The sequence below is a fragment of the Nestor notabilis genome, unplaced genomic scaffold (genome assembly GCF_000696875.1).
Source record: "Nestor notabilis isolate BGI_N333 unplaced genomic scaffold, ASM69687v1 scaffold1755, whole genome shotgun sequence".
Lineage (NCBI taxonomy): Eukaryota > Metazoa > Chordata > Aves > Psittaciformes > Psittacidae > Nestor > Nestor notabilis.
The window spans coordinates 12,217-27,843 of NW_009927646.1; the positions used below are offsets into that span (position 1 = coordinate 12,217).

Consider the following 15,627-nt stretch of genomic DNA (forward strand, 5'->3'; position numbering starts at 1 on the left):
ACCTTCTGCAGCTTGCTGTAAAGCATTTACAGGAGCTACAGAGCTTTGGATCTGTACAGTTCCCTGTGAAGAAGAACACTGGTAACAGAAAGCATCGCTTAGCTGTTGGCATGAGTGTGGACTCCACTTCACTGCCACTTGTTTATATGCATCAGGACAGCTACACTGCCTGTTTTGAGAGAAAATTGGGCATATGGTGTGTTGGTCAATAGATGTCTGTAGCACAGCTGAACTAGCAACATTTTTTATGCTTTTGCTCGCTTCACTATTATAGGTTGAATGCACAGGCATATGTGTGTTTTGGGGCCTGCTGCTGAAGAGCTCGGAGCAGATATGAGTTTCTTCATAGGCCACTTTCTCTGCAGGGTTACAGATACCAGTTTGTGATGCCAGAGGCTCAAGCTCATAGTGCTCATGCTCCATTTCTGGCTTCTGACTTCTGGAGTCCAGCTGATACTTGCTAATGGGATGTGATTTATTTTGACCTCTGCCTCCTTGGCCTCCTGAAAAGGTCTGAGAGAAGGCATTACACCGCAGTTTTTTTGGTAGTGGGATCTGGCCACAAGTGCCCTGGGGTCCAAGGCATCGGCACATACACTGGAAGAAGAACGTTGCAAAAGCCCAACTAATGCACATTATAAGCATCATAAAAGTGCCAAGCTGCGTGTATGCCAACACTGTAGAGGGCATCATCATTGCTCCAGCTACAAATGTAGTCAGTGCAGCCATTGCAATAGCAGAACCCATACGGCTTAAAGAAAAAATGACTTTTCCCTCTCGGTCAGGGTCAGGGGCTAAGCGATAAGCCACTCCATAATGAACAGCAAAGTCTACTGATAAGCCAACTGCCACTGAAATTGTCACAGATTCCAACACATTTAGTTCCCATCCAAGGAGAACCAGAGAACCTACAGTGACGAAAATAGTTCCAGCTATTGAAACTATTGCATAAAGGCTTATAATTATGTTCCAAGTTGTAAGAAGCATTACACTAAATGCAACAGCAACCGAAAGACCCATGGCAATCAGAGTACCATCAGAAAGGCTGTCTTGAAGATCATAAAATTCGAGGTTACTCACAAACCAACCACTGCTAAGACCTTCAGGAGCAGAACTAAGCTCACCTGAAATCCACGAGTCCACCTCCTTGTAGAACTGATGCATTTTCTCATATGCCAGGGTGAAGAGGTAGGTGCTTTGGAATTCCAACACCACTGCCCTGATGGTGTCATTTAGGTCAAAGCGAGGCCCTGGGGTTTTACTATCTAAGTGGTACCCTGTGCTTCTTTCTAGCTCCATTATAGCTCTCTTGATACATAATTCAAAAACTTCTTGTTTGTATGGAAAGCTCCAGTGGCTGCAGCAGGGGTAAAGAGATGGCTCATCGCAGTCTTGATTTTCCATCCACTGCTTAAATGTTTCGATGAAGCAGCTCGTGAAGTCTTGTTCTTCAGTCTGATAATAAAACGTTTGATTTCTTAACTTCTGACAGAAACGTAAAATCCAAACCTGTGAAGCTGGGCTAGCAATATTAAAACTGCTATCTAGCTGCAGGTTTCCTTTACTTTTAGGGTTTAAAGGGTCACCATTATCCTCAGGGGTGACACCCCAGATTACTGTTATTGGCATGTGAAGCTCTTCTCCATGGTGGACACGTTCAAACATAAAAAGCTTTTTGTATTCTGCATCATATCGTTCAAATGGGTGAGAAGACCTAAATACCTGAAACTCTGAGAGCTCCAGTGATGGTAACTTCATCTTTGGGTTTACGCACACGATATATGCTCCACCAATTGTTAAGGCAAGGAACCAGAAAAGCCAAATATATCGAAATTTGATAACAATGCATGGCAAAACTTTCTCAAAAAATATCCTAGATGCTTCTGAGACTGAAAAAATAATCTTGTGGAACATTTGGCACAACACTGTCCAGCAGTTTTTGTTGTTGTATACCCTTTGCTGAGGTTTCTTAAAGCAACTGAAAATATTGAGAAGGTATCGTTCATGTAATACAACTACAGCAGGTAGCCATGTAACCATCAGAACGTAATTCACCAAAATAGCAGTGCCAGCATAAACACCGAAACACCTGATTGCTGTGATATTGCTGACATAATTAGCATAGAAGGCAGCAGCGGTAGTAAAACTCGTGACAAACATGGAAAGAGCAGCGTGCTGCAACGTGATGCTCACCGTCTCAGAGGTTCCAGCATGAGGTTTATCAAATTTTGTGTAGTTCCAAACGTCACATAAGACAAAAGCATCATCTGCTCCAATCCCAACAAGAATAATCAATGCCGTGAGATTCATGAATGGGAAGAATTCAAAATTAAATACTACCCGATAGAGAAAGTAAGAAATGATCAAGGAACTAATTATTGCAAACATAGTCATCAGCGTGATAAACATGGACTTCGTGTATACACACATAACTAACAAAACAATTACAATGGCTATAGCAGGATACACAGTATCCATCAACAGGTAATCTTGAAACAACCTATGTTTTATTCCAAACTCAATCCCTGTGACGGTTGTTACACCATCGGAAGCATTCCAGTTCTCAAAGTTATCCAGGTAAATACTCATCATGCTTTCCCCTTTCTCAGTTGGAGAGAAGAGCATGCTGTATTTTAAAGCTGGTAAGACATAGTCAGCTGTCTTTGGGCTTAGAAAATCCTTGTCCACTAGATAGTGAAGGATCTGGTAAACAGCGTTGTACTTGGTACATTTGCGAGGCACGTTTGTACACTTGAGTTGGTCCTTCCTTTTGGCATTCATATCCCAGCAGTCTGGCCCCAGGGTTCCATTGTAGTAGTATTTGGCACATGTGCGAAGCAGCTTTAGGGTGTGAGAGACATCCCGTTCTACTATTTTCTGACATGATGACCTGTTATTTAGAATAGCAATATAGTTGCCCAGTGTCCAGCTGGGACAGCACGAAGCAGCAGTGGCTCTCTGGCAGAGATCACCAAACTGGGAATGGGATCTGATCTGTATAAAGACAGGCAGGGCAAAAAAATCCAGTTTAAAGGAATAGTCTGAATTATTAGAAACATTCACCCACCAAAACATTCCAAAGTGATGAAAATTCACCTTATGGTCCTTTTGTGTTAACATTTTAAATTCATATCTCCACACACATTGGTTTTGATCACTATCCTCCTACATGTAGCAGACTAAAGCAGCAGAACCTCAGTACACTGACTTGTCACAGCAGCATAACGTTAGCAGAAGTGTTAGGAATACTGTAATTCTGTTGTTTGAAGATGCACTGAGGTCTTGGGTTTTTTTCCCCCAGACTGAAGACTGGTTAATTCTCTTCTATTATCGCATGTTATAAGCCTCAAAATAAACAATCATCAATGAAGTTTCATTCTGCTTGGAATCATACACTGCACTTCCTAGGAGAGGCAGGAACTTACCATTCAGAAAGACAAGATGTGACAGCTTTATGACAACTTCCTCATCTGACTTCTCTTCTACAACCCTCACTTTACAAGTCTTTTCTAGCTCTTGTACAGCAAAAAGACATTTCCCCCAACCAGTCAGCCTGCCACCCAGGCACTGCGTGTCCTACAGTCATACAGGGTTTCCAAAGCACAAGATAATTCTGCTGTGACGTAAGGCACCCCAAAATAAGCCCTGCTGCACAAAGACAGTGGTCATGCCTTTGAATGCTGCACCCACCATGGGACAAAGTCCCATGAGTTGACTCAGGAGCAGAGTGGAGGAAGATGCAGCAGCAGCGAGGACAGAGAAGTCCAGAAGCTAAGGACTCTCCTTAGCTAAAGGAGTGTTAATCCCTTATGCGGATACTCTTCTTTCACTTCAAGAATATTCCAGATTTAGTTGAAGCCAATAGAGCATGACTTCAGTAAATACAAGGCACTTCTAGGCAAAATTGAAAGCATCTATAAAATAGAACTAAAACACTTAAGTAACAAGGTTATGTCTAGAAAGTTTTCTCAAGTTGGGAAAACTCAATCTCAATAGGGCAGAGGGAACAGAAGTCTTAAAAGCCAAAACTTTTTGGCTTTTTATACATGACAAATTAGAATTAATCCTTCAAATAGATGTATGTAAAATTTCAGTCTTAATCAAGTTACACCGAATGAACATGTATTAATACAGTCACATTAATAAAGCCACGTGCTTAAGAGTTTACAGGAGTGGGGCCTGAAACCATTATCCATGTGTGTTTTAAATCTAGCTGGTCTAAAATATACCACTTGGGGTGGGGGTGTTGTTTGCTTGGGGTTGTCTTTTTGTTAGCAAAGTTGCACAGATGATTAGAAATCCTTCATAATGCAGACAAAACCCCTGCACTTGGGGATTCTCATGGCAGTTCTAAAAGCTTTAACATGGACTTGAATTTTGTCACCCGGTTTCTGAACCGTAACAAACTGGCATTCCAAAAAACCAGGATAATTCACGTTTGATTGTTTCCAGATAGAAACACTAACACATGCAACCTCAGGAAAAACTGAACAACCTACTAAATAAAAGGAAGCACTGGAATAGCATATCTCTATTTTTCATGGCACATCTCCAGGTTAATCCTAGGAGGATATAACAGGGCAACCGAGAGGAAAGGATTGTATTGTCTCCTCTATGTATTCAAGTTCAAGACAGGACAATGAGGCTTATATGCTCTCCTTCAATACTTGCTGCAGGCCATAAACATTCACCAGTAAAGTCGCTGTTGCCAAAGATAAAGTAACATGAGCTGGCAGCTGGAAATTAGAAATTAAAACACAAAATTCAGCTCTGGATAGCTCATTAAAACACTATGTAAAATGTTAATATATTGTAGCATTGGGTGATCAAAGGAACTGAAAAGGCCATTTTGCTGTTCCCAGACTTGGTCTGCCACTGGCAACGTTTTCATTTATTTTGGATCAAGTAAGGAGACTAAGCTGTGCAACCTGTGCACATGCTGTATCTGTGGGCAGCTCTGTCCGAATGGTTCTATGCAGTGACAGAGAATCACAAACAACATGGTTCTGGGGAAGCAGTCTGAGGAGATCATTTACAGTCTTTGAAGTTTATAAAATAACTGTTTACAGTTTATAGGGAAAACAATCTACAATTAACAGGTGGGAAAAAAGGCTCTTATCCAAGCAGTAAAAAATCCGAACACTTCCTATAGCTATTTGGTATATAAAGTTTCCATGAAGATTATAGGACTACCATATGCTGAGCAGCTGCAGGATGGAGTCCCTAAGTGTCAGTAAAACATATAGTTAAAATAGTTACAAGCAGATGGGACTACAATTAACACATGTGGGATATACTGTGAGTTCATACTAAAGCAAATACTAGTTGGTGCTGAAATCCTGTTTATCAGAAAAATCCAAAAATTCCATGGGTCTGATCTTCCTGGCTCGAAATACAGAAAGCTTTGTCACTTTCTTCAACAGAATAGGGGTCCTACACGAGCATAAATTTAACAACAAACAACTACAGCCAGAAGAGAGTCTGTTGGACCAGAAGGTCATCCAAGTTACTAGTTCCTTCTGATAGCTGCAGTGCAAGTCAGCAACCTGTCTAAGGACTGGCTGCAAGCAGAACTTAGCATTCAAAACAGGGGCATACCACAGCACTTCACAGAGTCATATGATCACTTTATTATGAGTTCTAAAAAGTGTTAGATGTGCTTAGGAACTGTTAGAAGGTGTTAAAATTGTTTAAAATTGGTATTTGTAAGTAACAAGCATTTAATAGAAATTAATCAAAAAAGATTCAGCCCTTTCTGAGCCCTGAGTATCTAATTTTTATTATAAATTTAGACACATAGAACAATAATAACTGCAAAACCTAACCACATCCATTTGTTTTGTCTACTAACTAGCTAAAAATCGACACTGCTATCATGATGCACTGTTGTTCTGCTCAGGTGAGATGTTCAATTACTACGTTCTTAAGTCAAATAGAGAAAAGATCCACAGAAACATTACCTGCAACAATACTCTCTACAAATACCCACACAACTGTGGGTGTAGCTGAAGTAGCCAACACTTAATTTTCTGAAGTGTTCTTCTTTCAAAGGAAGAGCTATTTTTATGCATACAAGAAGTGTGGTGCTTGGTTTTGTTTTTCTTTTATGAAGCATTTTCATCCTTCCATCAGAAGGTAATGTATTTCAAATGCATTTGAGAAAATACATTATTACCAAAGTGTGCATATAGGGAGGAAAAACCTCAAAATTCCTAGGAGTAATGCGTCCATTAAAAAGATTGTTATTCAGAGGTAATTAACTCTCTTCATTCTGTTAGAGAGAAGTATTTTCTTTTTATTATTCATTGCTTTGCAATGATCATAGAATAGTTAGGGTTGGAAAGGACCTAAAGATCATCTAGTTCCAACCCCCCTGCCATGGTCAGGGACACCTCACACTAGACTATGTCGCCCAAGGTTCCATCCAATGTGGCCTTGAACACTGCCAGGGATGGAGCATTCACCACTTCCTTGGGCAACCTGTTCCAGCGCCTCAGCACCCTCACAGTAAAGAACTTCTTCCTTAGATCTAACCTGAAATTCCCCTGTTTTAGTTTAAACCCATCACCCCTTGTCCTATCACTGATGAAAAGTCCCTCTCAGAATCCTTATAGGCCCCCTTCAGATACTGGAAGGCTTACCCACACCAGCTGTATATGTGACTAAAGTTCTATGGTCAAATACAGAGATAAGTCAATTTTTACCCTTGTAAAAGGCTATTCTCTACTGCATCTCCTGACTGAAGTGATTACCTCCTGGTCCAGTTCATTCAAACTGAGGTGGATTAGTTTAAATACTGTACTTTGCTCACCTGGCTCATTCTGATTGAAAGAGATAAAGGGTAATCACATGAGCCGTCCTGCCCATGCAATAATTTCTGATGGAAATAAGGAACACTTCCTGAGCATGTGAGGACAAAACCCACTTATAGCAACAGAGACCAACCAGGACAAAATGCCTGTGAGCAGACTGACAAGGAAACTCTGTTACAGAATGTTTCACTACAGGTCAACATTTTAAGCAAGCAAATGCCAGCTGTTAGGGAAAAAAGTTTGGGAATACACTATATTAATAAAGTTGTCTAAAAGGCAATGATAAACAAAACTAATAATGAAAATATTCAACCTAAATAAATGTGGTGTAATATGAAGTTAACTGTTTTTGTTTGGGAGGACAAAGAAAATCTATAAATAATCAGATCATTATTAATAGAAGAAAATGACATTGCTTTATCTCCACCCAAAGTCACCAGCACAGAAAAATTGATGGTTACTCAGCAGTTCAAAGGAATTCATTCCAGCAAGTGACAAGCTCATATATTATAAATATACCATCTGAATGCTTATTTTATTTTAGCTTTTGTAAGTTTACTCCCATGAGTTGAAAACAGACATCGATTTCAATCAGAGTATTCAATTATCTTCTAACAAACATAAAAGAAGCTATGTCAGCTCCAAAGCTGGCTATTACAATGGCTATTTTGACTACATGAGGTACTAAGTACAAGGAAAGCCAAGAAAAATTGTATCAGGGCCAGACAGACAAGGCCAAAATGTTTCCTTTCATTTTCTCAGTTTTAAAGAGAAAATTAGTATTACCCTGAAAGTATCACTATCCACATCTGATTAAGTGGGCTATATTCCTCGCTACTATATCCATGTTCCTTTGATGTCCATCTGCCAACCTATTCTCTTTTGACCTAAAGAGAAAAAGTTCTGAGTGACCAACTGGGTATCAGAGAAAACTGCATTTGCTATGAGGATGCAGCAGGAAAAGCTGAATTATTTGCTGGGAAGCAAGAACAAAAATCCATGGAATAACATTCTAAGAGGGAACACAGAGCAAAACTTAAGACAGTCCTTCCTGAAACACTCTTGCACCTATTCTGGATGCAATTAGTAGCAAAACCAAACAAATTCCCTTGTAAAATCTGTTTTACAATTGAAAGTTGTTTAACTTTGTCTGCATGCTGATTGACCATTCAAAGAGTGAAGTCCTCTCATATGCTACCAGATGGCAATGGGCAGCAAACCAAAGACTGAAATACACACCTCACATCTGCAAGTTAAACAAATGAAATGCCATCTTTACTTACCCTCAAGTTATCGACATTGCACATTGACTTAATTGCATTCAGATTCCATAAATTCTCTCCTTCTGTTGACGTAAACACCACTCGTGAATAGCGATCACCTGCAATTACAAGAGGGGGTGGGGTGTGCCTGGTGTCAAAGACTGAGGCAAAATCCCACCATTCAAACAACACAGACAGAATCTTTGTCAGGTCATGGGAATCCACCTCCTTTTCAAGCTGAGCTGTTTATCTGTAAGACTCAGTCCACATGAAAGTTTCAGTTTCATTAACGTGCTTATAGTAAATATTGCATCTTCAATTCTTTATATCACTTAGAAGCTCTATTCAAGCCAACTATCTTCTGAAATATGACAGACAAAAATCAAATGATCTAATCAGTGAACTATGGAATTCTTGGCACAGCATAATGGCAGCTCACAGATAATAGCAATCAAAGGCTGATTTAGCAAGTCATTTAGGAATATAAATAATAATTATAACGCTGTTTCTACAAGCATGTTTTTGCTTTAGAAGCAAATGACTGCAGTGGAAGTTGTGATATCCTTGAGGCCATTTTTAAGAATTCTACAGTTTAGGTACATACAGCTTAAATTACAAATTAAATCACATTTATTAGAAGACAGCTTTTTAGGAAAGGAAATAATTACTTAGCGGCTGTGAGATCTTTATGCGTAGCTAACAGGGGAAACATACAAACACAACTGTACAGTACCATGTAACACAATATGGTACTTTGAGTTAATAAACATTATCACATTAATTACAATACACCCACAATCCAAAAGGCTGAATGTTTCCTACTGCTGTGAACATGCAGAATTTTGTCTTTCACAAGACTGTAATGAAGACTCAAGGGAACTGCTTTATAATCTCTGACCACGCTTTAGGATCAAGGAAACTGAAACCTGAAGATCCTGGAGCAGGCAGAGAAAGATATCAAGAATGATAAAAATGGGTCCAGAGGAAATCAACTATTTTCTTTACGTAAACGGACTAGCAAACTTTCCCGTAGAATCCCAATTCCTTCATGACTGCCACAACTGGGACTATACAGAAATGGCAGTGGAAAGAATGAGTGAGACTACACAGAAACAGCGGGCAGGATAAGAGGAGTTAAATCTCCATCAAGTTGCAGTACTCTCTCAGTAGAGTTTCGAGTACATTTCCTCTTCCTCACGTAATGCTCAGGTCTAATTTGGTTCTGCTCACAGGAGCGGAAATTAGGACCTTGCTCACATTCTCTCACTTAGATTTAAACACCATATTGTAATTGAGAAAAAGAAACCCAACACCATAAATCTGTTTTTTACCCTGGTTTTTACTGGTCTTTGCTCACTCAGATCAAGTAATATAAACAAATTATTCCACAATTATGTTTTTGTGCTCTGTTATCAGTCCTCACATATTGAAACAGCAGCAAAAGAGAGCAGGTCTTTATATGAATAAAGGCAAGATGTACTTCTGTTAATGCATGCTCTCTGCCAGAACAGGACTTATCAAAGTTTTGCAGTATGCCTTGGACGAAGGCAATAAAGACTTCTTTGTCTTTTTTGTCCTCTAGTTTAACTTACACAGCTTCATAAGCCCTCAGTACTTTAACTGTTTTACTTTGTATTTATTTTTGTTTCTTTAAGGATGAGTTTTATTTTAGGGATTTGTGCATTTTGGGGGTTTTTGTTTGTTCTTTTTTCCTAAGCAAACCCCTGAATTCTGTACAAGACATGACCTGTGGATGTCTTTTAAGGCCATATACAGGAAAAGCATTTTGATTTAGGGTTTTTATAAGTAAGTTAATGGCACAGATTTAACACAACTTCTTCCCTGGTATGAATTAAATGCTACCTCTATAGCTGTACACAAACACCCCTTTTACAATGATCATATTACCAATAACTAGTAAAATAATCTTTACAGGAAACAGAACTACTTAAAGGAAGCACTTTCAGTTGCTTCCTATAAAGAGCCAGTAGAAAGCTGCATTTCAGCCCCATTTCTTCAGACTTCTGCACTTGGAAAGAAGGTGCTTCTTGTGAATATGCTAAGCAAAAAATATTGTCCTAATAAATAATACAATACACAGAAGAGTGCAGAAATCATTCAACTGGCAGAAGTTTTTAGCCTTCCTTACATCACTACTCCCTCCACCTACTTGGAATATCACAAAAAAAAGTATCCTTGTGGAAGTTCCAGTCTGCTTGCCTCTTCTCTCTTTCATAGTGATCATCTGACCATCTGTCATCTTGATGACTAAAACAGAACAAACAGTTTTATCTTACCTTAGCAAAGAGATTATTAATAGAAGGAGGATCCAAACAAGTCACACATGTCAACAGTTCTTATATGTGAGAAAAACATTTTTACCAACATGATTTTGTTATACAAAAATGGGAATATTCATTGCATTTTTTTGTTCAGAGACTTCAAAGGAAATATGACTGAGCCCAGTACTGAAAATATCCATAATTCAAAGAGAAAACTAAAATTATACTTTGTTTTTTAACAGCTGGCAATGGGACATACCTATTCCAATGTGAAAGGCCTTGAGAATTATAGATGATCAGATTCAATATTCATTGAAATCAGTGACTATATATATATATTAACATCAGAGGGTACTGGAGCAACCACTATGTACACATCAAAACCCCCCCAGTTAAATAAAATAAATTTTTAGTACAAATTCTTACCTTTTAGCTTGTTCATCTGCATATTTAAAAGGGTAGTTTGCAAGTGTTGCTTTGTAGCCTGTGTTTTTCACCATATTGTTCCATGTGACCAACCTCTGTCCTATGGCCGTCCCTCTGGGCTCAAAACCCTAAGAGAGAAGAGCATGACAAAATTCCATTAATACTTCTCATTCTTTAGCTCAAATGGGAAAGTGGAAACATGATCACACTGATGGATAGTTTTCATTATGAAGCATAGTTACTCCAGACATCTACTTTTAAAGGCAAAATGCTTTTTGACAGGTTAGGAAAAATAATGACCAACTGTACAGAGTGACAAGGGATTAAGAATTCTTGCACATACTACTACTCTCCCTGAGAAGTGATGATGATTCAGTCTATCAAACATTCAATGCTTCATTTTCAGAGCAATGACATTCTACAGAGTCCTTTCCTGTATCTCAATTACCAATTTTTACTGATTAAATATGATTAAAAGCACTCAAGTGTATCTTCTCTGTTTCTCCAAGAATAAGGCAAATCTTGAAGTAACTTTGAAAGTGACTTTGAAACAATTTTAATCACTTTACTGTTTTCAAGAAATATCCATTAGATATGGATATGTACAGATCTACCCTACTATAAGTAGCAATAACTTATAGGGACAGTGTATTTTTGAGGATAAAAATACAACATTTTTAATAAAAGTCCCAAAACCTACTCATGTGTAAGACAGCTCATGAAAAGTAAGAAATGAGCAAAGTATTTAACAGAATCAGATAAAAATCACTTTCTATCGTATCATCCCCAGACGGCACTCCAAATCCTTTTCCTTAATAGATCCTGCCCCTCACTCTTTGAAACCTGATTTAGAACGTATGTACTGTGCTGTACATCTAAAACTGGGATTGATTTACATCATTCATCTACAGCAGCTCCGTTGAAGGACATACGACCTTTCAAAAGCAAAATGCAGAAGGAATTTAAAATAGTGGGTAACACCCTCTGATGACAACTGCATCTTCACATCACAGTGAGCTGCTCCAATGTCAAGATCTAACACTTACTTTTTTTAATTAGAGGAATTACAAGGCTCTTTAACAACTCCTTTCTTTCACGTGTTCATTAGGCAGCACTTGCTTCTGCAAGCTTACTACCAGTTGAATCTCTCTGGAAATTGACTCCCAAACAGATTCATAGTACAGGGAACCTTTTCAGGCATATTAATGATGCTATTTTCCTCTGGGCAGATCTCAATTTAAGAGCACTGTACCAATTGCTGTACTTGCATTTGCTGTTTATTGGTATCACTGAAAAAACAGCAAACCAAAAAATACTTATTTGACAGTACAATTCATTAATATTTACCTACCAGCAATGGATCAGAGAAATCTGGAAGATCTGGAACTAATATTCCAACCAGTGCACACACCACTATTAACACAGTACACATGCCCAGGACCACCACGGGCCAGTCTGCTATCAGTGCAGCATAGCTACATAGAGAGGAACAGAGAAAGAGATGTTACACAACTAAAAGTTATACACAAAATTAATACATGCCTCTCTAAGGAACCATGTTGAAACACTGACCTGCTTTAATACTTACAAGAAATTAAGCTAGCTATCATAAATAAATGGAAACCATTTGGAAACAGTTTATTTCTACCCCTTTATTTTACACAAGAAAACAAAAGAACACCCCAACACTTTCTATCAAGTCTCCCTACTGAAACTATCTATTCTTATATAGGAAAGCTTTTCATACCAGACTTATTTTTCCCCCCAGGAATTCTGACAAAAATGGAGGCTTTATCCTAGATTTAATATGTGCTGCTACAAGAGGTGATTTACTATGAGCTACTGAATCAGCTATTTCTGTTGTTTAACGCATGTTCAGCATTGAAAACTCTCATAGCAGTGATTTACATAAAATGTATTTACATTAAAAAATGCAAAAAAGGGCATCTATGTGAAGTTGAAAATGTTGTATATGACGAAACACATTTTTTTTGTATGAATATCTTCTCCTTAACTTTATACTTAACTTTTGGCATGGATATTACCCATGGTTGGGGACCACTAGAAAACAGATGCACTGTTAAAGATTTAATGATAGAAAACTTCACAGTTTCTTCTTTGAAAGCTTAAGCTTTCCTAAGAAGAATATCAAATAGAGAAAAAAAAATCAATTTTAAAGTAGAACCCAAAAGAAAACATTTCCTCGATATTTCAAAGAGTCATTAAAAAAACTACTCAAACCCTAAATACTAAAGATCCATAAAATCTGTTGTAAATACAAAGGCACAAGGGAGTTGCGACATGATACCTAGTCAGCATTAGTTCAATCTTCTAGTGTAAGTCATATCCTTGGATTTTAACACTTAGTTCATTCTAAATTTTAAGAGTGAAAGAATTTTTATATGCAAATCTAATTTTCATCATTCTCATAAAATATTTTTATTTTATAATAATAACAATGTTTTATTCATTAAATTGATAGAAAAGTAACAGAAAATAAAATTAATCCCAGAAATCTTAATTCCTGAATAATTCCTCTTACACTACACACTTGAATTCATAGAGTTTATGTTTCAAGGGCAACAAGGTCTAATCTGAGGAGCAAAGAGAGTACAGGAAGTGCCATCAAGTTTAAAACGCATTAGCAAACTAATTACAGGCTATGAATCATTCTATACCAATAGTCTCTGTACACACTAAATAAGAAGATTTATACTCTTATTTCCTCCTCAACTCACATGCAATTTAACATGAAAGCTCATAGCAAAGTGCTCCTTTACTTATTTCTGCTGTCCTAAAAGATTACAGTTCTTTTCAGTTCAGAGCAACTCATTATCTACTCACAATTGAATCATCAGCAGTACAGCAATCTTCTGTCCCATTGCTAAGAAGGGAAGTAACGCCCAGATGCTCACTCTAGCAACACCTTCCCAGTTTTCCAACTGCAAAAGCAATGGCTGTGAGCCAGCTTATTGCTGACTTGCCCTAGCATGTGGAAACAGGTATGTCTAGGGGTCCAAGAACAGCTTTATGGAGCAAGAAAATGCAAAGAGCTGGGTGTACCTCAATTTCCCATTAGGGTAAATGTGGAATAATTCTTATGTTCTCACACAAGAGGTTAATTAGCAAAAGCTTGAAAAGCAATCTGAAGTATAAGTTTTTATTAAACTGAATCACAAAGGGGCAGCTTGCCAAATGAGCAATTGTACAAAGTAGAAGTGAAGGGAAGTAAATGACCTGACAGAATTTTCCTATTTATAGGACTAAATGTTTTCCTAAACACCAAGCTAGATTGACTAACAGACATTTGCTCTGAAGTCATAAAAATTACACCCAAAATATTTATTATTCATCACTAGTGCCAGATTTATCACTTTGACATGTTATCTCTACGCTTCCATTCTCAGCTGAGCAGTTCTTAAATTGGTTCAATCCTACACTCACTAGCACTATGTCCTAGGTGAGGTGTTTAACATGCTAACAAGGCACAAACAGAGAACAGTTACACCTGCACATTTGTCCTGTTCCTTGTACCACATACTGCAAAGCTGACCTGGGCTAGAACACCAAAAAGGACTAAGCATGCCACATTTTAATGGTTTTTGTCCGAGCATCATTTGGTGCTGCTGAGGGCTCTGGCTCCAACCAAGTTGCCTACAGCCAGCCTTGATCCCAACCCACTCTAAGAGGCAGAACAGATGGCAATGATTTTATTTTTCACCCGTTAAAAAGCCATAAAATGAGTTTAGTTACTTTTTATTTTCTGTGAAAAGTAAGCCACTGCCCGCAGTGAGGTTCTGTGTAAATGACCGCTGCCTGAAAATGTCCGAGTCCAAAAGAAAAACGCTTAAATCAATTCCTCAGACAAGGAACTACATTCAGAAAGGGCATCCTTAGTGCTAAGCACACCCTTTAACACTTTTCTAAATCAGGATAACACCTCCTGCTTTTTGGTGCCTAATTAAAACTATAAGTTGTGCAATAAGCTGGACATACAGCTACACTGACATGTTCTTTTTTCCCTCCAAACTATTTGAGCTATGAATAATGAATTCTCAGTAACTATGACACTGACTGAAATCTTTTTTATGCCATTTCACCCCTTGCTTTCAATCCAATTGTTAGAATGGTTAACACTATTTCAAGCTGCTTTGTACCATTAAAATGCACATAGTTCTCATTCATTTCTTTCCTCCTAGTGTTTTTCACACACCTGAAAAAGGTTTGGATTTGGGTTTTGGTTTTTTTTTTTTAATGTTTTAAATAATTAAAAATGCTTAGGAGATACAGTAAGTAATTCAATCTATAGTTATCTCACCCATTTAGCACCACTAAAAGACTGGTTTCAAACAATTTGCCCCAGGGTGATCTAAGATCTCAGATACCATCTTCAAAAGAAGGTAAAAAAAGATAGTGTTTGCTTTTCCTTCCCAGGAAGGAACAGCATAACACGTGGATAAACTTTTCAGTTCAGTACTTACATGCAGGCATACTCAGGTTAAAACTCTACCCAGTCTCTATATATAAAGAGACAGAAACATATCATGTATCGTAAAGTGGTCTCTATGATCTACAGCTATTTGTGTGACTGAATTCGAATTAACAAACAGATTTATGTAACTCAAATCAGATATTTCTTTACTGAAAGCAAATCCTAAAGGTGGATTATGGTTCTAATGTATATTCACTTGAAATGGTTTCTTATCAGTTGCTATTACTGATGCTCTGACAGTTTTGGGTAAGTTGCTCTTTTTCTACAACTCTGCCATTCTTCAGAGCATTATACAGTCCAAACCACTGTTCAGGATTACACCAGGTTTCTGGTTTTAGGAAGGAGGAAAGATC

At 38.0% G+C, this 15,627-nt stretch overlaps 1 protein-coding gene across 1 annotated transcript in view; it reads right to left on the reverse strand.

The window, feature by feature from the left end:
• Positions 1-15,627, reverse strand: part of DISP1 (dispatched homolog 1 (Drosophila)) — a 32,939-nt gene that overhangs the window by 667 nt on the left and 16,645 nt on the right. Inside the window, 5 exon segments of the mRNA XM_010014129.1 lie at positions 1-2,994; positions 8,096-8,193; positions 10,245-10,342; positions 10,783-10,910; positions 12,134-12,257. The exon segment at positions 1-2,994 is cut by the window's left edge and continues 15 nt beyond it. Coding sequence (XP_010012431.1) covers positions 1-2,994; positions 8,096-8,193; positions 10,245-10,342; positions 10,783-10,910; positions 12,134-12,257 — 3,442 coding nt within the window.